This window comes from Lepidochelys kempii, chromosome 8, assembly GCF_965140265.1.
Source record: "Lepidochelys kempii isolate rLepKem1 chromosome 8, rLepKem1.hap2, whole genome shotgun sequence".
Lineage (NCBI taxonomy): Eukaryota > Metazoa > Chordata > Testudines > Cheloniidae > Lepidochelys > Lepidochelys kempii.
The window spans coordinates 106,875,419-106,899,287 of record NC_133263.1 but is presented as its reverse complement, the minus strand read 5'-3'; the positions used below and the strand labels follow the sequence as shown (position 1 = coordinate 106,899,287).

The 23,869-nt window shown below is 46.1% G+C and overlaps 1 protein-coding gene across 3 annotated transcripts in view; it reads left to right on the top strand.

Annotated features, from left to right (window-relative positions):
- Positions 1-23,869, top strand: part of ST3GAL3 (ST3 beta-galactoside alpha-2,3-sialyltransferase 3) — a 389,973-nt gene that overhangs the window by 291,410 nt on the left and 74,694 nt on the right. For all 3 annotated transcript variants that reach the window (XM_073357969.1, XM_073357970.1, XM_073357971.1), the window contains 2 exons: positions 4,313-4,408; positions 7,219-7,405. In XM_073357969.1, coding sequence (XP_073214070.1) covers positions 4,313-4,408; positions 7,219-7,405 — 283 coding nt within the window. The remainder of the gene's footprint in view (positions 1-4,312; positions 4,409-7,218; positions 7,406-23,869) is intronic.

Below are 23,869 nucleotides of genomic sequence, written 5' to 3'. Positions count from 1 at the left end.
CTTACAGAACCAACTGGTATGTAACCTATTGCTTAAATCAGCTCCTGTCTCACATGACGGGCAGCTAGCTAATGTAATGCCAAAAAAAAAAAGTCTCTAGAGGTGACCCCGGCAATTGCAGGCCGGTGAGCCTGGCTTCAGTACCAGGCACATTGGTTGAAACTGTAGCAAAGAACAAAATTGTCAGACACATGGATGAACACCATATGTTGGGGAAGAGCCAACATGGCTTTGTAAGGGGAAATCATGCCTCAGAATTCTTTGAGGGGATCAACAAACGTGGATAAGAGTGAAACAATGGATATAGTGTACTTGGACTTTCAGAAAGCCTTTGACAAGGTCCCTCACCCAAGGCTGTTAAGCAAAGTAAGCCGTCATGGGATAAAAGGGAAGGTCCTCTCATGGATCAGTAATTGGTTAAAAGATAAGAAACAAATGTTAGGAATCAGCGATCAGTTTTCACATTGAAAAGAAGTACATAGTGGTGTCCCCCAGGGGTCTGTTCTGGGGCCAGTGCTGTTCAACATATTCATAAATGATCTGGAAAAAGGGGTAAACAGGGAGGTGGCAAAGTTTGCAGATACTAAATTACTCATGAAATTTAAGTCCAAAGCAGATGGCGAAGAGTTACAAAGGGATCTCACACAACTGGGTGGCTAAGCATCAAAATGGCTGATGAAATTCAATGTTGATAAATGCAAAGTAATGCACATTGGAAAACATAATCCCAACTATACATACAAAATGATGGGGTCTAAATTAGCTGTTACCACTCAAAAAAGAGATCTTGGAATCATTGTGGATAGTTCTCTGAAAACATCTGCTCAATGTGGTTGGGGTCATCAGTGTGGTTAGATGTTGATAGATGTTTGGCTGCATGTGTGTGTTTCTTTTGTGTACCGCTCCAGTCCTGTGCAGACAGCTGGCACGGCAGACCTCGGGTGAACTGCCCAATGACCACAAGATTTGTTAAGGGATGAAGGCACCCAGCTAGGTTTATTGTCAATGAAGCACTGTACTAGTATTCTGCAGAGTTTACCAGACCACTAATACATGTATGCCCGTAACAATGGGCCAGCTTAGTGAACGGCGAGACTTTCCATTTCTCCCTAGGCCAGACAAAGATACTTCCTTTGAGATACATTTTTATACCCCGATACAAACAAGTTAGTACTACCCCTCTGACATAGTTAGTTATTGCCCCCTTATTTGGCTAGTTATCACCCATTACCTTGTACATGTTGGTTTGATTAAAACATCTCTCTCCGTACTGTCCTCCTGACCTTATTTTTTAGGAGGGGTTAGTGTGTTCCTGTTATCCTTGGGGAATGTTTTTGTACCATCCTTGATATCGGAATGTTCTGGTACCACTTAATATCGGGGTGTGTTTGTGTAAGTACTCTGTAACTAGCACTTTTAGGAATGTGTATTTTCTGCAATATCAGCCCTTTTCTTGCCAAATTCTTTAAGCAGATCCTGCCTCATACCAGGCCTCTAATGCAAGGGTTTATGTCTCCGGCTCTCTTCTTACTACAGGGATCAACACTGACTACTTCCTCTCCTCCTTGCCTCATGTGCTGGCTATTACAACAAGTCCTACCACTGCTTTCTCCACGTCATTTAGAAAATATATCCTTTCCTTTCTCTCCCATTGTCTAAGGCTCTTGTTCATACCCTGGGTAATCTTCTGCCTTGACTGGTGTAACTATCACATCCTCTGTGTCCTCTATGACATATATATTGCATTCTCCAGTCACTCCAAAATACAGTGGCCAAAATTATCTTAATCGCCAATTAATCCAACCATATCATTTCCCTTGTCACATCTCCATCTTGCTGTCTCTTGGTTAGCATGTCCAGTTTAAAATTCTGGTCTTCCCATCAACGCTATGCACAGCTCTACCCTGGCCTACAGCTTTTATCTTGTGATGTATCACCACCCATCACTTTTACTTTCCCAGCAATGCCAGTCTTTAAATCCCTTTTAGGATCTTCTCCCACTCCAGTTTCAGTGCCTTGATCCCCGCTTCTTCCCATTCGTGGTATGCCAGATCCCCATACTCACACTGTTATTGGGGCCTCTGGGAGCCACCTCAGTACCTGCCAGGACCCATTGCGTTTGGTGCTGTATCAAAGACATAACATGCTATTTGGGGCAGGGGTTATCTAAAGCAGCCTCCCAATCGGAGTAGTGGGGGCGGGCAAGCAACCTAACCAGTTTTAAGATGGATCTAGATAAGTTTATGAATGGGAAGGGATGATATGACAGGGTTGCCTGATCTAGCAGGGGACTGGACTCGATGACCCAGGAGGTCCCCTCCAGTCCTATGTCCCTATTCTAAGACTAGATGCAAACAGCATGAGGGAAGTGGGAAAGCCAGCTGTGGGTAATGAAGATAGCTTATACCTCACATGCTGAGTGTCTTACAGCTTGATGATTCCTGATGGCTCCAAACCAAAACAAAACAAAAAAACCCTAAAAGGGTGGTTTTAATTTTAAAAAAGCCTAATTACCTTAAAATCCGCCCTCCCCCACTAGTCCATGTCTTAGCTCTTGCTGGCTGGCTGATTCCTTTTAGGGCTATTTCAAAGGAGAAGGTGGCCCTAAATTGGGCTTCCTGCCCATGTTCCAGCCCCATATTAGCTGCTTAGAGATGTTCAAAGAGACTGACCCTGCCAGAAGCTTTCACAGCTGGAATAGCGGGATTTCTGGCTTTAATTAATATGTGGTTTGGTTGTGCTGAAAGGCTCAGTTCCTGTAGTTCTCTAATATCTCTTTAACTGTGCTTGGAAGTGGTTCCTGAATATTCCTGGGGCACTGTATCTGTTAGCTCTGTGCGAGTCTCCCCCTGACAGGCCTGTCAGCAGGTCAATCCTCAGTTCTTTAACCCAGACCAGGATGTTCGCTTCAGGCCCAGTCTTCATGAACAGCAGCTAAGCTTGGCAGGGGCTGGGTTTTCTGCACAGTTGTGTTAGGAGTGGTTACAGCAAAGTGAACTCTTGGTGATATCAAAGGAGTCGTTTCAAAAGTTGGCTAACCTAATCCCCCTTCCCCTGTTACAGCCGTGGCGCTGCGTCTTCTCTTTGGACTGATGTATATTTTTTTAAATCTCAGCCATGTGCTATAGCTTTTAAGGCACATCTCGTGTTGGGGAGAGGGTGTGGTGACGACACCCAGGAGAGAGAGCCCATGGAAGCATTTTGGCTGGTTGTCCCAGAATTCTTCTGGAGGCTCTGGAGAGAGCACACTTGAGCCACTGCCCTCCCGCTTCGGAAGGTCCGGTGTACACTCCCCTCATTGACAGCTGCACTGGGCCCAACCCTTTCTAGGGAGACCAGCACTAGGCTGAAAGGCCCAGTGTTCCCTGCTGTGAGTGTGGGTGGCCCCTTCTGTGGGAACCCAAAGGGGAAGGTCCAGCCAGTGTCTGGCCCTTATTTTTTTCTGAAGTACATTACACAGGTTATGAAAGAATGTGCAGGTCTCTTAAATATGTGTTTGGTTCTTATTAGTCTTTGATAAGTGGTTACTTTTCATGCAGTACTGTCATTTCTTCCATATGCAAGATGGGTGATTTTTGTCTGAGCATTTTAGTGGCTTGTATTCCTGCAGGATAATAGAACAACCCCCAGCTCTTACATAGTGCATTTCATTTGTAGATCTTAAAGTGCTTCATAAAGGAGTGGTCAGTATCATTGTCCTCATTTTACAGATTAGGAAACTGAGGCACAGGGAGGCAAGTGACTTTCCCAGGGTCAGCCAGCAAACCGGTGTCAGAGCCAGGAATTGAATTTAGGTCTTCTGAATCAAGTGCTGCATCATGATTGTGTGAGAAGAGAGGCTGCCATTTAATGTCCCCATCCTGTGCATTATCAGATACTGTCTGTCAAACAGCTATTCATTTCTAGCGTACAAAGACCGAACTATTTACATTTAGTGTAGTCTATATAATGGAGAGAAGGGACGTTTTATTATTTATGCATTTATTTCATTATGAAGTGGGGGTTGGGTAATTGTTTAAATAACGAATGGGTTTCGTTTGCCCCAAGCAGAGTGAGGAAAGGATGAGAGGAGATTGCCGGTCCTGGAAGCCCATCTCCCCATGCTGCCTGTGGTGTGAAATACCAGGCCATTTGTGCGGGCCACCTCGGCACCGTGGGCAGCTCCGCCCTTCGTTTCGTTCTGAACGTTGCCAGAGATTTCCTGTAATGTCTGGAGAGATGCAGGCTGCACGGAACTTGACTCTAAGCAGCTGTGTGATAGTGAATTTTAACATGTTGTTACAAGCAACCTTTCCCTGCGTTTCCTCCTCAGTCTCAGCTGCCGGCGATGTATCATTGTGGGAAACGGTGGAGTTCTTGCAAATAAGTCATTGGGGTTGAAAATTGATGACTATGATGTTGTCGTCAGGTGAGTCCTCGGTATCCTATTCTGGATATTTTTTATTCATTTTCAGTATAGCACAAATAGACTGTAGAGCGGTTCAACCTCCATTGTTCACACATTGACCAGGAACAATCGCCATTGGTAGGGGCACTTACAATGAGGTGTAAAATAAACCAAGAATGTACAGATTGTCCAAATTCTAAATGTTCGTGGTGGTCTTGACGGGGAAGGTAGTTTGTCTCACTTATCCCACAAGTGCCTCCATGCTGTCCCTTCCATCATTCAAGCTGTGACCCTCTCCTTACTGCAGTTCTTTCCGAAGAGTCTCCTCTTCCATGATGCCCGCAGTGTGTGTGCATCAATATTATTGAATTAGCTGCTATTACAGAGCTGCTCCTAGTTAGATTCCATAGGCCAGGTACTGTCATACACACATGCGCAGCGTTGTCCAGGACCTACCGCTTAAGAGCAAGGCAGGAGCAGAGCTGTGTCCTGCCCAAGAGAGGAGAGTCTGCGGCAGAAGCTGCTCACTTCTCCCCTCCCTTGCCCTGGACACTGGGAAAAGTGCTCCGAGTGGGATAAATCTTTTCCACCCCGCACCCCCTGGCAGTATGTGCTTAATTCTTTGCGATGGTCTTGTGATTACTGTTCCTTTGGGCTGCACTGTTCTCGTAGGGCCCCTCCAGGGACTCCGCCTCTGCTCAGAAAGCAGGAGGAGGAAAGGCTTCAATTCTTTGCACTAAGCCACCCACTTAGATTTAAATCCAAACTACCTCCAATTTAATTTCAAAATGAGAAACTCAATGAGGAGTTCAGTGGTCTGGCAAAAATAAACCCATTCCTATCACTAATAACTGGATGGGTTGCCTGTAGTGGGTCGTTTCCACACCCAACATGACCCTTCTCCTCACATCAGTAAATCTGAAGCTAGTCTGTGGCCTGGGATGAGGAGGATGGTATTTGAGCATCTGTGCTGGCAGGGAGCTGGGATAGGAAGTGAAAAGGCAACCTTAAAGGTTAAGTGAAGCCAGGTGCTCAGCTGTGTGAGTGAGCGGGTGAGAGCAGACATCTTCTTCAATGTCTCCACCTGCTTGCTTGAGTCCCATGGAAGTCGGGGGAAGGAGAGGTGCATTCATTCTGGGCTGCTTGGCTGCATTAGCAGGCTTTGCAGGAACTAGACTTGGGAGCTAGGAGGTGGATCTCTGCGGCAGAGAAATATAGAGAATCCATTGGTGCAGCTAGCAGATAATGCAGGGGCCCAGTCACATAGTGGGGTTCTGATTGACTCCTCACAGGGCTTGGACCAGTTTTCCTGAGGTAAAAACAGAGGCAGACTTGCCCTGGCAATCCCAGACTAGCGCCACTTGGTGCTCCATGAAAAGAGGAGTATGAGCTGGTCTGAACTATGACACTCAACTGACGGGGGCAATCCCCACACGCTGTTCAGTGCAGAAGTGCCTCCTTTAAAGCCTGGGCACCTCCAGGGGCTCCTCCATGGCATAATATTGACAGTTTGGTTTAGGGTAGCATTTGGAGGCTTCAGTCAGGGATTGGAGCCCCGTCATCTAGGGGGTGCATATCCATGAAATGAAGACAGTCCCTGTGTGAGCTGGCTGGAATTTGAAGCTAGACAAATTCAGACTGGAAATAAGACTTACATTTTAAAGAGCAAGGATCAGGGGAGGCGGAAGCTCCCTGTGAATGAGAGGGCAGAAGCTTAGCGGGAGAGGGAGTGAGGGGAGGTACTGAGTAGTGGGTGGGGTAGCCAGGTCCAGGCCTGGAAGGGGGATCCTGAGGGTTCCAAGTCAAGAAAACAGCAATAATGGAACCAGGCTCTGCTCCTCCACCGGGAACACAGCCTGAAGTCACTGGGACTCTGCACCAAAGTCAGATGGGGCTTTTGAAAATTCCACCCTTACGTGCCCAAGTATGGACTTGATTTCTTAAATCAAGTGATTGAGTTTTGAAATTTTTGGCCTGTGTATAAGAAGTTCCCAATAACTTTAATTTCTTGAAAGTCTTAATAACTTTTTACTGTTAATACTGTAGGAATTTTGTTTTAAAGTGACAAAGATTTTGTGTTACTGAGAAAAGTTTTAATAGTACAGACTAAGCCCAGTATGCTGTAAACACTTTAAGCATATGAATAGTCCTACTGACTTAACTCTTCACGCGAGTAAAGTTATGCACCTGCTTAAGTGTTTGCAGGGCCTTAATTCTCAGTATTTTGTTTGTCTATAGCAGTGTTGTGCAATTCAGATATGTCACTTTAGCCGTAGTGGCTCTTAAAACAACACTATTTATAATAAGAAAAGGAGTACTTGTGGCACCTTAGAGACTAACCAATTTATTTGAGCATAAGCTTTCGTGAGCTACAGCTCACTTCATCGGATGCATCCAATGAAGTGAGCTGTAGCTCACGAAAGCTCATGCTCAAATAAATTGGTTAGTCTCTAAGGTGCCACAAGTACTCCTTTTCTTTTTGCGAATACAGACTAACACGGTTGTTACTCTGAAACCAACTATTTATAATTTACTCCATAATGATCTTTGTCTAAAATTTCAAGAGCACAAATTTTCCAATTAGTTTTCCAAAGCCCTAGCCTGATTTAAATCATTGGAGCTGTTTTTTGGTTTCTTAAATCAAGTGTTTTACATTGACTTGACTGGAATTGCTTCATAATGAACCTGACTGATAATAAGCTATGGCTGTGGTTAGGCATAGTGCTGGGTTTTGTGGTCAAGGAAATCACTGCCCAATGGTTGCTACCTCACCAACCATATGTGAATGTAAATGAGAGTCTCTGGTAGTTTATCCTCTTGTCACCCAACAGGCTGAACTCTGCTCCAGTGAAGGGTTTTGAGAAGGATGTGGGTGGCAAGACAACGCTGCGGATCACATACCCTGAAGGGGCCATCCAGAAACTGGAGCAGTATGAAAAGGACTCCTTCTTTGTTCTGGCTGGATTCAAGTGGCAGGATTTCAAGTGGCTCAAATACATTGTTTACAAGGAGAAAGTGGTAAGACTTGGTCTGTGTCGCTTAGGTGGATGGGTTGGGGAAATATTAGTATGTCATGATTTTACCGACAACATTTGGATCGGGGCCCGGTTTCTCTGTCTGCCCCTGCCCAGGTGTCTGCATTTCGTTGGATGGTCTGTCACTTCCATGGACCCCGTTTTTAATGGAATACGCTTTGTAATGCCAGCTCAGTGGATCTGGCTGCCCCTGTATAATCTGGGCTCACGCCATAAGAATGTAAGAATGGCCATACTGGGTCAGAGCAAAAGACCATCTAGCCCAGAATCCTGTCTCTGACAGTGGCCAGTGCTAGATGCTTCCGGCAGTTGGAGGTTTAGGGAAACCTGGAGTATGGAGTTGCATCCCTGCCCATCTTAGCTAATAGCCTTTGATGGACCTGGCCTCCATGAATTTACCTAATTCTTTTCTGAACCCAGTTCTACTTTTGGCCTCCACAACATCCCCTGGCAATGAGTTCCACAGGTTGACTGTGTGTTGTGTGAAGAAATATTTCCTTTTGTTTGTTTTAAACCTTCTGCTTATTAATTTCATTGGGTGACGCCTAGTCCTTGTGTTATGTGAAATGGTCATTAAAACTTCCCTAGTCACGTTCTCCCCACCAGTCATGATTTTACAGGCCTCTGTCCTATCCCCCTTAGTTGTCTCTTAACAGTTTAACTTCTAAACTGAACAGTCGCAGTCTTTTTAATCTCTCCTCACAAGGAAGCTGTTTCATGCCCTGAATCATTTTTGTTGCTCTTCTCTGCACCTTCTCCAATTCTAATGTATATTTTTTGAGATGGGACAACCAGAACTGCACACAGTATTCAAGGTGTGGGCGTACCAGGGATTTATACAGTGGCACTGTGATATTTTCTGTTGTATTCTCTGTCCCTTTCCTAATGGTTCCTAGCACTCTGTTCGCTTGTTTGACGGCCGCTGCACATTGAGCGGATGTTTTCAGAAAACTATCCACCGTGACTCCAAGGTCTCTCTCATGAGTGGGTAAGAGCTTATTTAGACCCTGTCATTTTGTATGTATATTTGGGATTATTTTTCCAAACAGAATGACGGGGTCTAAATTAACTGTTACCACTCATCAGTGCTTGACTTGCCCAGAGTTTATGCCCCTTGAATGAGTCTCACTATTAATCTTATGAATCTTGTTACAAACAGTGAATTTAATTGTATACCGATCCCAAATTATGTGAAAGGGCGAGTATTGATTTTAATGTATTTCATGGGTTCATAGAGTTAAAGGCCAAACTGGACCGTTACAGCGTCTCACCTGACCACCTATATATCACAGGCAAGAAACAAGAACCAATGGCTGGAAGTTAAGACAGAAAATTCAAATCAGAAATAAAACACAGATTTTTTAACAGTTTGGGTGATTAACCACTAGAGCAAGTTAGCACGGGAAGTGGTGGATTCTCCATCTCTTGATGTCTTCAAATCCAGACTGATACCTTTCTGGAAAGTATGCTGTAGCCAAACACAAGTTATTGGGCCAATACAGGGGTAACTGCATGGAAAAGTAATGGCCCGCGTCATAAATATAAAGGGAAGGGTAAACCCCTTTGAAATCCCTCCTGGCCAGGGGAAAGCTCCTCTCACCTGTAAAGGGTTAAGAAGCTAAAGGTAACCTCGCTGGCACCTGACCAAAATGACCAATGAGGAGACAAGATACTTTCAAAAGCTGGGAGGAGGGAGAGAAACAAAGGGTCTATGTGTCTGTCTATATTCTGTCTTTGCCGGGGATAGACCAGGAATGGAGTCTTAGAACTTTTAGTAAGTAATCTAGCTAGGTACGTGTTAGATTATGATTTCTTTAAATGGCTGAGAAAAGAACTGTGCTGAATAGAATAACTATTTCTGTCTGTGTATCTTTTTTGTAACTTAAGGTTTTGCCTAGAGGGGTTCTCTATGTTTTGAATCTAATTACCCAGTAAGGTATCTACCATCCTGATTTTACAGGGGGGATTTCTTTATTTCTATTTACTTCTATTTTTATTAAAAGTCTTCTTGTAAGAAAACTGAATGCTTTTTCATTGTTCTCAGATCCAAGGGTTTGGATCTGTGGTCACCTATGCAAATTGGTGAGGCTTTGTATCCAACATTTCCCAGGAAAGGGGGGGTGCAAGTGTTGGGAGGATTGTTCTTAAGGTCCAAGGGTCTGGGTCTGTAGTCACCTAGGCAAATTGGTGAGGCTTTTTACCAAACCTTGTCCAGGAAGTGGGGTGCAAGGTTTTGGGAAGTATTTTGGGGGGAGAGACGTGTCCAAACAGCTCTTCCCCAGTAACCAGTATCTGTTTGGTGCTGGTAGCGGCCAATCCAAGGACAAAGGGTGGAATATTTTGTACCTTGGGGAAGTTTTGACCTAAGCTGGTAAAGATAAGCTTAGGAGGTTTTTCATGCAGGTCCCCACATCTGTACCCTAGAGTTCAGAGTGGGGGAGGAACCTTGACAGCCCGTGATATACAGGAGGTCAGACCAGATGATCTAACGGTCCCTTCTGGCCTTAAACTCTATGAAATCTATGAAAGCACACACAGAAGTTTGAGAAGAGAGGTGGGGGATCTCTGTGGAAACCAGCTTACCCAGAGGGGTTTAGCTACTTTGTCTGATGTGCCACCTTCGCGGGCTGCTCTGTGTCACATCTCATGTGCTTAGTCCTGATGTTCTTTCTTTAGCTGCTTGAGAATAGATACGCAAGCACATGGTGTGGAGCTTCAGATCAGAATCTTCAGAAATGTGGAGGGGAGGCCAGAGAAACAATAGTCTCTTCTTCAAGTGATGGACCACGTGGATTCCACTTACGATGCCAGGCACCTGAGATCAGATGCTGTTGAATATCAGTATCTGGGGCCACCCCTGTGTCCTGGATGCTCTTGTGCCCTTCCCACCCCAGGCCATAAAGGGAAGACCTGGCCCAGCCATCATATCAGATCCTTTTTACCATCCGTGGCTGCCTCTTACTGTTATAGCCAACAGAGGTCATCAGCACAGCCAAGACAAAGATAGCTCCTGAGAAGGAGACCCTCTCCCCTCTCTTCTGCCAGATAGTCTGTGCTGACCTCTGATCAGCAGATTTAACACTATAGTCAAGAGCCATATAGAACCATTGGCTCCATCCTACCCCCTTGCGCCTCTTTGTCAGCTCTCTCTCTCTGGTTTTGGGACACCTGGAACCAAATAACATCTGACTGGTCGGTCCTGGAGATGATAGACTAGGAGTACTCTGTCCAGTTCCTCCCTGCCCCCTTCCCTGTCCCTCCTCAGGAACCAGTCTCACAGGACATGGCTAAGGAAGAAAGTAAACTCCTGTCTGCAATTCGGAGTGCCCTGGGAGTTCCAGGGCCAGGGAGGTTTATTCACATTATTTCCTGATCCCAGACAAGAAAGAGGGGGCGCCCCATTCTGGACCTTTAATGTCTCAACAAACCCCCTTTGTTTCAAATTCAGGATGGTGACTCTAGCATCCATAATCACCACTGTCGATCCTCAGGACAGTTCATGCCTCTCGACTTGCAAGATGCCTGTTTCCATACAGCTAGTCACCCAGCTCACAGGAAATACCTCAGGTTCCTGGTGGGGAAGTCCCACGATCAGTCCAGAGTGCTTCCCTCCACGGCTCCCAGAGTACTTACCCAAGTGCCTGCTGGGCCATGGCAGCCCTCCTGCAGAGACAAAGGATACATGTATACCCAGACCTCGCCAGCTGGCATATTCGAGGGCAGTCACCTGAGCAAGTGAACAGCTCCAGCCAAGTAACTCTAGTGCTCTTCGCTGCTCTGGGTCTCCGTGAGCAGAGGTGCCTGTTCTTACTCCTACTCAGAGGATAGCGGTCATAGGAGCAGTGTTAGATTCCAAAGCAGCAAGAGTTTACCTACCGCAGCAAAAGTGCCACTCGATACTGAACCCTGTCAGTCACCTCCAGGCGCACATGAAGACCTCATTTAGAGCCTCACACGCCTCAGGCTCCTGGAGCAAAAGATGTTTGGTGAGATCTTAGAGTTGTTTCTAATTTTCACTTGAACCAAGTAATCCATCTGCCAGTTTTCTTTCCTAAGCCTCACATTAGCAAAGGGGAAGCTAAACTTCACACCCTTGATGTTGTGAGGTCCTTCTCCTGCTGCCTGGAGAGGGCAAGACCCTTCAGAAACTCTCCCAGGCTATTACTGGCCTTTGTTGACAGGATGATGGGTCAACCTGTGCTCACCCAAAGACTATCCAAATGGGTGTCCGACTGTGTGTGTTCCATGACTGTCCCTTCCTTGCTACTGCAGAGGCCTGTGTCATCTGGATTCTGTCTTAGTGAAGGGACTGAGGGGTAATGGAGCTTACTCCACTTTTTATACCCTTAAGTGAGAGAGGATGTGGGCACCCAGGGCACAGGCGTGGTTCCAACAGACACTGCTCTTCAAAAGATGCTGATCTCACACCAGAATCTCATTCCACCAGAATCAAAATCCATGTGGACCACACATCTCCAGGAACCAGTTACTGAAAAGTAACTGTTGGTTGGATAGTTGTTCTGGCCAGGAGGTGGCCAAGTGGCACGCCTGCTCTAGTCAGCCAAAAAAAGCCAAACAAACAGAATAACAAATCAGAAAATGAAAGATTATGTATACTATGTTCAGAGCAGAGTTCCTGAAACCACCAGACCAGCATGTGCACACCCTTTTGCAAACTAGTTATATAAGGGAATGGAGTTGGGGCTGAATCAAAGATAGTTCTTTGTGCATCATTTCATCAGAACAAGTTACTGCATTTCATACATCCATAGATCCCAAGGCCGGAAGGAACCACTGCTGTCACCTAGTCTGACCTCCTGCATAGCACAGGCCAGAGAACTTCTCCAAAATGATTCCTGGAGCAGATCTTTCAGAAAAACATCCAGTCTTGATTTTAAAATGGCAGTGATGGAGAATCCATCAAGACCCTTGATATATTGTTCCAATTGTTATTTACCCTCACTGTTAAAAATGTACACCTTATTTCCAGTCTGAATTTGTCTAGCTTCAACTTCCAGCCATTGGATCATGTTAGACCTTTCTCTGCTAGACTGGAGAGCCCACTGTCAAATATTTGTTCCCCATTTAACTATTTATGGACTGTGATCAAATTACTCCTTACACTGCTTTTCATTAAGCTAAATAGATTGAGTTCCTTGAGTCTGTCACTATAAGGCAAGTTTTCTAATCCTTTAGTCAGTCTCGTGGCTCTTCTCTGAACCCTCTCCAATTTATTAACATCTGTCTTGAATTGTGGACACCAGAAACGGGTACAGGATTCCAGCAGTGGACGCACCAATGACAAATACGGAGGTAAAATAGCCCTTTTGGCCACAGTGTCACACTGGCAGCTCATGTTCAGCTGATTGTCCACCATGGCCTGCCAAATCTTTTTCCAAGTCCCTGCTTCACAGGATAGAGTCCCCCCTCCTGTATGTATGGCCCACATTCTTTGTTCCTAGATGTGTACGTTTACATTTAGCTGCACTAAAACACATACTGCATGCTTGCACCCAGTTTACCAAGCAATCCAGATCACTTTGTATCAGTGTCCTCTTCATTATTTACCACTCCCCCAATTTTTGTGTCATCTGCAAACTTTCTCAGGGATGATTTCTTTTTCTTCCAGCTCATTGACAAAAATGTTAAATAGCCTAGCACCAAGAACCAACCCCTGCAGGATCCCACTAGAAACACACTGATTTCTGATGATTTCCCTGTGTACGATTAAATGTTGAGACCTACCAGTCAGCCAACTTTTAATCCATTTAACGTGTGCCATGGTAATTTTTTAATCAAAATGTTGTGTGGTCACAACTGAAATGTCTCACAGGAGTCTATTACATCAACACTGTTACCATTATCAACAAATCTTGTATTCTCATCAAAAAAAATACCAACTTAGTTTGAGAGGATCTATTTTCCATAAACTCATGTTGATATTAATTGTTACCCTCCTTTAGTTCTTTATTAACCGAGTCCTGTGTATGCTGCTCTGTTATCTAGCCTAGGATCAATGTCAGACTGACAGACCTGTAATTACTCTGCTCATTCCATTTACCCTTTCTAAGAATTGGAATAACATGAGCTTTCATTCCAGTCGTCAGGAACTTCCCCAGGGTTCCAAGACTTACTGCAAATCAACATCAACAGACTGAGTAGGCTCTCTTCCCTCAACGTTTGGCACATGGTGGTAAAGAAGCCAAGTGAGGGCAAAGGTTTCACTGGAAATCGGCAGCCTCCAGACTTCCTTCTCTTGTAGTAATACCCGTGCTAACACTTCCAGCTGCAACCTGAAGCACAGAAGGAGCAGCTTGTGGAGTAAGTGCCTGAGGCATCAGGAAATTCTTTGATAGTAAAAGTCTGGAGGTGAGTGAGCCTGCTTGCAAGTGAGGCCAAGTTCAGGTTTTTGCCCATTGTATAGGCATGTCTGTCTGGCACACTGCACTGTGCAATGACAAGAGGGAGAGGGAGCCAGGTGCAGCTGTTCTCCAGCAAGTATCCGCACTGCAACAACAGGCAGGGCATATACTCTGCCCCTTCTAATCCTGACGTGCATCTGCTGCCTGTCACCTGCAGAGATTCAATAAGGTTGATCTCTGAATAATGCTTATGGATGAGGGACATTCAAATGCATCTCTCTCCTTTGAAGTGGAACATTTCCCCTCCCACCACGTCTTGGTGCTGAGGACTTTGGGAACCAGTAGTGGAGGAGGACTTTGGTTTCCTTTTCACTTGAAATAAATACTCTTGAGATTCCTATTTCAGAGCCATGTTTGTGTGTTTAGTCAGTAGGCTGTTCGTGATCGCAGCTGAATATAGAGTTGGTAAGTGCCTGGCTCCCTGGCTGGATTTATCATGCCACACCATAGCCAGACTCCTCAGGGCTACAAGAAGACAGACTATCTGAGCGCTTTTTCTGGAGGTTCCCTTCTTCCCTCGTTTGGTAGCCCTGCCATATTACCTGCTTGCTGGGGTTGACTGATAACTTTGCTGCTCCTTACTACATTGCACGTTTCTGATCTCTGACTGATAGGGTTTGTCTGAGAGCCTCCATCATATGCTATCTCATACCTCTGGGAAAAGCTGGGAAAACCACCTAGTTGGGCCAAAGCAGCAGCTGATTCTGTAGGATTAAAAGATTTTCTCTGCTGTGCACTGAAAAGGAAACTGCTTCATTAGAGGGATGGAAGGTGAGTCCAAGAGCAGAGAGGGAAAGCCCAGAGATTCCCCACCTGTGTGTTACTCTTATGCCTCCAAATCTTTGACCAGTCAGCTTACCAGGGACAGTTCAAACAGTCAGAGGTGAAGACTAAATGTTGCTGTCCCAAGAGGTCTCTTTGGAAATGGACCAGTGTCTGTGCAGCTGCAAGGTCCTACTTTCAGGCTGTAGCACTCCCGGTGAATAGCTTCCTGAGGTGCTGATGGGTGCTGCCTGGGATTGGTGATGTGATTCTCGTGTCAGCTGCTAACGAGCCACTGAGTGGCACAGTACAGAAGAGCCTCTCTTGGCTCTGGCTAGTATTGCTTATATTATGGCGTACCTGGGTCCCATTCGGGATCCCCAAGTGCCACAATTGAGATCAGCATTGTTCCCTCAGTATACAGGGGGTGACGGTGGGAGGGCATTCTCTGCTAGCTCCCTCACCTGGTCTGGAATAGCTCCTGATCTGTTTATGCGGCTTTTGGACAGAGTGCTGCTTGAAGGTAGGTATTCCCCTTGTTTTCCTTTACTGATAGCATTGGCATCAACTCAAAGTCTCTGTTTGTTTCTTTGGACACACCTTCTGCATACTGCTCCTTTCTCTCCTGTGCCCTGCAGAGTCAGGGAGTAGGGAGTGGAGGTATGTGAGGTGGCGGGCTGAACAAAGGCTTCACTGTTCTGTGCCTAGGCATAACCTTTGCTGTCACTGGAGCCTAACAGCCCTGGGCGGGCGCCCTCTCTCTGCTGCTGACTGCTCCGGCACTAGTGCACTTCCAGTATCGAGTGTGTGCAATGGCTGTCTTCTCTTGGTGCACGCTTTCCCTTGGCTCCTTTGCTCTTTCCCACTTGCTGCCTGTTAGGTTTGTTCTCGTTAAAATTGTAAAGCAAACAGGTAATGTGTCTCTCCCTCTGAACAGACAGGTGAGATGCTCAGTGGGAGACATCAAAGTCAGCCCCGCAGCTTTGATTTATTGGAGAGGCTCGTGCCTGGTGATGCTCAGCCAGGTGGGGGTGCTCTTCAGCTATTTGTTGGACTTAGGACACTGCAGCTGGACCCTGTAGTTCCCCCTGAATTTTCAAAGACGACACTAAACCAATTGCTGCAGCTTCCTGAGCTGGGTAATCAAGTCTTGGAATCTCTCCGCAGTTACTGTGCTTTCCAACCTCTCGGGCGCTGCTCTTAAACCTATTTTTAAATTTAAAAAATTCCTATGTGCTGCAGTTAGCAGAGTTTTTCTGAGGGTCTCTCTTAAGTGAAGCTAGGCTTTGGGATAAAGCCCTGGTCAGCAGAGGCCAAGAGCTGTTCTGACAAGAAACATGGGACCAGTTTATCCAACACAAGAAGCTGGAGTTTGGAAAGTAGCTTTTAAAATCAGAGTGTGAGTGGAAACTGTGTACAGGTGGGTCCCTCCCCCGTTGTTGGTGATCATCTCCGATGTGAAGAGCAGGCACGAGAGGCTACAGGACTCTGAACAAACCCAAGTGCAGCGTTACACCCCACACTACATCTGCCTGTTCTGGGGTAACTGTCCAATGGGAGAGGACAGGCCCTGGGCTCCGGGGTGTGTTGTTATTGAGGGGAGGTGGTTGATATGGGAAATGTACTTAGCGGTTGTGCCTGTAAGCAGGAACCTTTCCACTGAAAACCCCTTCGCAAACTGTGTCCTTAGGGGAGTGCACTGGGAAGGCATTGCTGGTGACCAAGACAGTTTGTATGCACAAGGAGGCTTGCAACGTGCCTGGGTCAGCAAAACCCTCTTCAGGTTGTGGTATTTCCAGGAGCGCAGCAAACAGAAGATCATTTCCACCCACAGGATTTGGAAGCATTCCCAGGAGCAACAGTGAAAGAGAACACGACAGTCCTTGTCTCAAAGTATTGCAGTGCCAGACTCAGGGCAACTGAAGTGTTAAACGTGAACCAAAGAAAACACCCGCCGCAACTCACCTTTCAAATCTGGGGGGTGCTACAGCAGCATGGCTGCACTCAGGCAGCTATAGCACGTCCGGTGAAGATGCTCTATGCCAATGAGGGAGAGCTCGCCCGCTGACATAGTGCTGTCCACACCAGCTGTTAGGTCAGTGTGACTAATGTCGCTTGGGGGGTGGCTTATTCACACCCCAGAGCGACATAAGTTATATCGACATAAGGGGTAGTGTATGTACAAGCCCTGAGGTTTTAAATGCAGAAAATTATAGTGACCCTGGACAGCAGCTGTATTGCACATGGGGAAGAGATTCAGGACCACAGCATCCTGAGGCATGAAGTTTCCTGGAGCCCTTATCACTCAAGGTTCTTTTTATAATTCAGTCTGCGTAGCTGTTTGTCTGTCTGTCCTCTACAGCCATGACTCCCACATTAGGAAGTGTTTTTACCCTTTGTTCTTAATTCACCTGCTGTTAACTTAATCCAGTGACACATTCTTATATTATGGAATGGGAGGGATTTATCGGTTATGGGCTCGGTGGGGAAATCACTGGGTTAGATCTTCTGGCCTGTGCTTTGCAGGAGGTCAGCCTAGATGGTCATAACTGTCCCTTTTGGCCTTAGAATCTATTAAATGTCCTAAGGCAGCAGTTCTCAACCAAAGGTACGTGTACCTCTGGGGTACATAGAGGTCTTCCAAGGTGTATGTCAACTCATCCAGATAGCTGCCTAGTTTTACAACAAGCTACATAAAAAGCACTAGCGAAGTCAGGACAAACTAAAATTTCATACAGACAATGAGTTGTTTATACTGCTCTATGTACGATAGGCTGAAATGTAAGGACAATAGTTACATTCCAGTTGATTTATTTTATAATTATTTGGTAAAAATGAGAAAGTATGCCATTTTCAGTACTAGCGTGCTGTGACACTTTTGTATTTTTAGGTCTGATTTTGTAAGCAAGTCATTTTTAAGTGAGGTGAAACTTGGGGTACTCAAGACAAATCAGACTTCGAAAAGGGGGACAGTCGTCTGGAAAGGTTGAGAGCTGCTGACCTAAGTGATGGGGCCTCCATGGAATCCTTGGAGAGACTGAGCCACAATTTAAAAGAAATCACACAGATTTCCCCTTAGGATAGCATCCCTGAGCCATAACACCGTGCAGTGTTGCAGCAGCCCCTTGGCCTGGCCTGTGGCTCGTCCCACTCTGGGAGAAGCTTCTGGGGGGAGGGGGGGGCTTATTTGTGAAACTGGTATGTTGGGGGTGGTGTTTCATGCACCAGGGAGGCTGTCAGCTGTGACTGTTGCCCATGGGCAGGGAAAGGAGTCAGAGAAGAGGAAGAAACTTTGATTTTATTTAGTAATTCATGTTTCCTGGGAAATTTGTTGTTGTTACGTTATTTTGGTTTGCCAGTGCCTGTGCTATATCTCAGTCTGAAAAGAGACTCCCTCACTCGGCTCCAGGAGTTTTGCTATCTGCATTTGCGTTCTGTACACCAAAAAAGTCTGAACAAGAAATATTTATCCAAGCTGTGTGGTGGTTAAAACAATCCAGATTTCAGTCATTTGGAACGGTGTCATGATGACAGATGTTAATTCAGAAAGGAACAGAGATTGGATGATTTATGCCTGAAATACGTGTGTTCCTTGGTGGGTGTCAAGGTTCCTCCCCCACTCTGAACTCTAGGGTACAGATGTGGGGACCTGCATGAAAAACCTCCTAAGCTTATCTTTACCAGCTTAGGTCAAAACTTCCCCAAGGTACAAAATATTCCACCCGTTGTCCTTGGACTGGCCGCTACCACCACCAAACTAATACTGGTTACTGGGGAAGAGCTGTTTGGACGCGTCCTTCCCCCCAAAATACTTCCCAAAACCTTGCACCCCACTTCCTGGACAAGGTTTGGTAAAAAGCCTCACCAATTTGCCTAGGTGGCTACAGACCCAGACCCTTGGATCTTAAGAACAATGAACAATCCTCCCAACACTTGCACCCCCCCTTTCCTGGGAAATGTTGGATACAAAGCCTCACCAATTTGCCTAGGTGACCACAGACCCAAGCCCTTGGATCTGAGAACAATGAAAAAGCATTCAGTTTTTTACAAGAAGACTTTTAATAAAAAATAGAAGTAAATAGAAATAAAGAAATCCCCCCTGTAAAATCAGGATGGTAGATACCTTACAGGGTAATTAGATTCAAAAACATAGAGAACCCCTCTAGGCAAAACCTTAAGTTACAAAAAAGATACACAGACAGAAATAGTTATTCTATTCAGCACAATTCTTTTCTCAGCCATTTAAAGAAATCATAATCTAACACATACCTAGCTAGATTACTTACTAAAAGTTCTAAGGCTCCATTCCTGGTCTATCCCTGGCAGAAACCAGCATACAGACAGACACAGACCCTTTGTTTCTCTCCCTCCTCCCAGCTTTTGAAAGTATCTTGTCTCCTCATTGGTCATTTTGGTCAGGTGCCAGCGAGGTTACCTTTAGCTTCTTACAGGTGAGAAGAGCTTTCCCCTGGCCAGGAGGGATTTCAAAGGGGTTTACCCTTCCCTTTATATTTATGACAGTGGGCTTCACAGATTACTTGTATAGTGAGGGCTGTTGGAGCAGTTTGTAGGGCTAGCTCTGCCTCAGAAGACCAAAAGCTACAGGACAGGAGTTAAAGCTACATCTCCAGTTTGCTGTAAGAAATGCTGAGGTAGCCATGTGCCCTGTCTTCATTTATCTGCCTGGCTGCTCCCAGTGCTGCTGGTGTCTCCCTGGGAGGGGAGCGTGTTCTCCTCTGAGAAAAGGAAGCTGGCCTTAGAACATGAGTCCTGAATGCCTCATCTGTGGCTCTCCGTAGGCTCAGCGTTCTCAGCCCACCCATTCCGAGTACACACCCGCTCTATTGCCTACGTTCTAGTCTCTGACAGTTGTTAGTGAAGATAAACCAGCTCATGTGAAGCTCTGAGCAGGAGAGGAAGGTGTGTGCTGACACGCTGCACTTCGTCTTTTTAGCACACTGAGTTTTTCCGTGGTTGGGAAGTTACGGAATATCTAGGAGGAACTCTCTTCATGCCTTAACTGGTGCAGCAGTCTTCTGCTGCAGTCACCCGTCTACAGGGGGCGAAAATACCCACAGTTCACAAAGTACAGAAAACACACAACTCCCGGTATGAGTGACCAGATATCCCCATATGATCGGGGCCGTCCCGATATTAGGGGCTTTGTCTTCTATAGGTACCTATTACCCTCCCCCATTACTCCCCCACCAACCCAGCTTTTCACACTTGCTATCTGGTTCCCCTACACAGGTGGACCAGCTCTTTTATTCACTGTGAAACAAAGACTTGTAAACTTAAATGTAATCTAGAGTGGGGTTGTGTCCTAGTAGCACACTTTGTAAATAAATGACTTTCGGACCACTCACACCTGTGCAGAGGCGTCAGACTTGATGTCAGGGTTTTACTCAGCATGTTCACACTACAGATCTGAATAGCTTGTGCTGGGTTAATTTATTCCTGTTTAGTAAAGGATTGGAGTCATCTCCTTACCAAGCTATTTGGTAACTGGCTTGTTCATGGTCAGCTAGAGTATGTAGATGTTGAACTTCTTCCTTATTTTATTCTTATTACTAATGTGAATGCAAAAGATAAAGCTGGGTAAAGCACAGACTTTAAGAGCCTGGAAAGCCTTTTCCTATTTCGTTGTCCCTGCCTTGCTTATCTGAAAGAAGGACACTAAATAATTTGTTTATGTAATGGTATGTAATAATACATAATAATACCTTGTTTTTAATGTCATTTTATAAAGTAGCTAAGAATATTAATATCACCCAGCAAATAGACTGTTTCTTCGCCACTGTAGGGTGCCACACAAATACTGATAGTGTTTCATATCTGCTGCTCTTTGCGACTTTGCTGAAACCATATGTACTTCTCCACTGCGTCATAGAAACACGCCGGTTGTTCCCAGACAAACAGTTTGTTAGGACACAGACAAGGTTGCAGATGCTAATGGCTCATCCAGCTATTGTCATCATTTCCCCCAAAAGCTCCTTGCATCTTTCTTAAGGGATTTCAGGAAGACTAGAACATTTCTTCAGAAAGTTAGCACCAAAATCCAATTTATCACAACACTGTACATCTTCCTTGACCATGGAGTCACTTGCCTGGATCCATGATACTTCGCATAGCCTCTGCTTAGCTCCTCGCTGCAGGCAGCATAGCCATGTCTTCAGACAAAATAATTAGGCCGTCTTTCAAAAATGCCACTTCTCCCCTTGCCTGTGGGATACAGGATTAATCAGAATAACGTTCAAACGACGTTTGTTTTGCAGCTGACTTTAAGGGTGTCGTCTTGATGTCCAGTTTCTTCCCAATAATCTCTTTCCTTCAGTGTCCTGTCCTCTCACACACTGCGGGCTACTGGCTTGTCTGCATTACACGTGGGATTGACAGGCAGCGATCGATCCAGCGGGGGTCGATTTAGCGCATCTAGTCTAGACGTGATAAGTTGTCCGCCGAGCGCTCTCCCGTCGACTCCGGTCCTCCACCGGAGCAAGAGGCGCAGGTGAGGTGAAGACACCGTGGTAAGTCGATCTGAGTACATCGACATCAGCTAAGTTCATGTAGCTGAAGTTGTGTAACTTAGATTGATTCCTCCCGCCCCCGCCCCCCCCGCCCCCGGTGTAGACCAGACCTACGTTCTGCTCTTGCCTGCACCGTTGTAACACCAGACACCTGTTAAAACCAGCGGTGTTGCTGGGGATTTACACTGCTGGAACCGAGCTGAACTGGGCCTCCTGGCTCTCTGAGGCAGGCTTGTGCCTCGCTCTGTCCGTGCACAGCTAACTGGAAGCGAGCAGGCAAGCCAGGAGAGGAGGGTTGCTCCATCGGCACCTGGCACGCACCACAGGAGCGTTGCATTTTTCACCCAGCTCAGCTCAGCTAGAAAATGCTCTGCTGTCAGGAGGAATGCTCACAAACCCAAACAAAGTCTGAAATTCAGGGGGTTGTTTGTTTAGTTTGCCACGTGTTCACAATGTATGTTTATGTGTATGCACGGTAGAACTGTCCCAATATCAGCCACAGGAATGCACAGGCAGTCGTGGGTGCCGTAAAAACGGAACTTGTGCTCGATACATCCATGCCACACCCACGTCGCCTCCCCGCACCACTGAAGTTGGTGCCCATTGTGGGAGCAGTTTCCTGGAGGGGGTGCACTGCGAAGTCTGTATCTAGAGGATGTGGTCTTGCTTGTTCTTGATGTGATCCTCTGCATGCTGAGGGTACTGGTCAGATCATATGTAAAGTAGTCCATATATTTAATCCACTTGAACTCAAAAGCCTAAGACTACTGCTTGGAAATAATACTCTGCCCTTCCCCAGTGCTTTCCATCCAAGGATCTTTACACACTTGGCAGAGATTAATGAATCAGGCTCATACCAATGTGGTGAAGCATGATTAGCCCCCTGTACAGTGGAGACGCATAGGCACAAGATGATAGGTACTTGTCTAGGTCAGGGGTTCTCAACGTTCTTTCTGAGCCCCCCCAACATGCTATAAAAACTCCACAGCCACCTGAGTCACAATTGTTGTTCTGCATATAAAAGCCAGAGCCGGCATTAGGGGGTAGTCAAGTATCAGGGGGTCGCCGGGTTAGTCTGTATCCACAAAAACAGCAAGGAGTCCAGTGACCCCTTAAAGGCAAACCAATTTATTTGGGTAAAAGCTTTTGGGGGGAAAAAAGCAGTTCTTCAGATGCATCTGAAGAAGTGGTTTTTTACCCACGAAAGCTTATGCCTAGCTTGGCAATTGACTGGGGCCCCCGTGAATCTATATTGATCAGGTTTTGGCTTTACCCCCCAGATGGCGGGGCTCAGGGGCCCGGGCTTCAGCCCCATGCGGCAGGGATTCCGCTTTTTGCCCTGGGCCCTAGCGAATCTAATATTGGCCCTGCTTGGCAGCCCCTCTGAAACCTGCTCGCGGCCCCTCAGGGGGCTCCAGACCCCTGGATGAGACCACTGGTCTAGGTTGCAGAAAAAGCCTTAGAAAGAGCTGGTAATAGACTTTGGTTTTCCTGACTCTGCCCTGTGTCGTCTTCTCCGTCTCATTTGGGGGTTGCTCTTGCTGTGGAATCCCCTAGGAAGAGTTCTTCACTGAGCAGAGAGGGGAGGGGTGAAGGTGGAAAAGAGGTTAAAGGTAAGTTTGGATTTGGTGTGGCTTGTCAAGAATTCTCTTCACTAGAATCACTCCTTGTTTAGCCATCACTCCCCTGAGAGTGTCAGGTGGGAGACTCTTGCAGGGGAATATGGTGAGGAGTTAGAACAATGAATTCTTGATGTGGAACATGAGGGAGAGTTTTGAGAAGAGCCACAAGAATGATTAAAGGATGGGGGTGGGGGAGAAATGACCTGTAGTAAAAGACACAGGAGCTCAATCTGTTCAGTTTAACAAGAAGGTTAAGAAGTGATTTGATCACTGTCTACAGGAGGTGTCTCGGTGGGAAGAGAAATTTGAAAATAGAGGCCTCTTCAATTTAGCAAAGATCTAACGCAATCTACTGGCTGGGAGCTGAAGCTAGACAGACTCAGGTTGGAAATAAGGCTCACATTTTTACCAGCAAGGGTCATTAACCCCTGGAACAATTTGCCAAGGGTCCTGGTGGATTGTTCATCACTGGAATTTTTTAAAACAAGATTGGATGTTTTCTAAGTGATGTGCTCTAGTTCAAACAGCAATTAATTCAGGGAAGTCCTGTGGGCCTTGTTAGGCAGGAGGTCAGGCTGTATGAGCACAGTGGTCCCTTCTTTATAATCTATGAATGTATTTCAAGAGGAAACTTTTTGTAGCAGAAATGAACAAAAGCCAAAGAGGCCTTGACATACACAGCAAGCGCTGGACTCTGAGGCTGGATTTCAGAAGTGCTTAGTGTTGGCCTCACTCTGCTCCCACCCCTCTCGCTGGAAATTTTACCATCAAGTTCTGTGGGATCAGCCAGTGCTTCGAACTTTCAGAACATGGGAGGAGTGGTAGATACGCTGGAGGGGAGGGATAGGATACAGAAGGACCTAGACAAATTGGAGGATTGGGCCAAAAGAAATCTGATGAGGTTCAATAAGGATAAGTGCAGGGTCCTGCACTTAGGATGGAAGAATCCAATGCACCGCTACAGACTAGGGACTGAATGGCTAGGCAGCAGTTCTGCGGAAAAGGACCTAGGGGTGACAGTGGACGAGAAGCTGGATATGAGTCAGCAGTGTGCCCTTGTTGCCAAGAAGGCCAATGGCATTTTGGGATGTATAAGTAGGGGCATAGCGAGCAG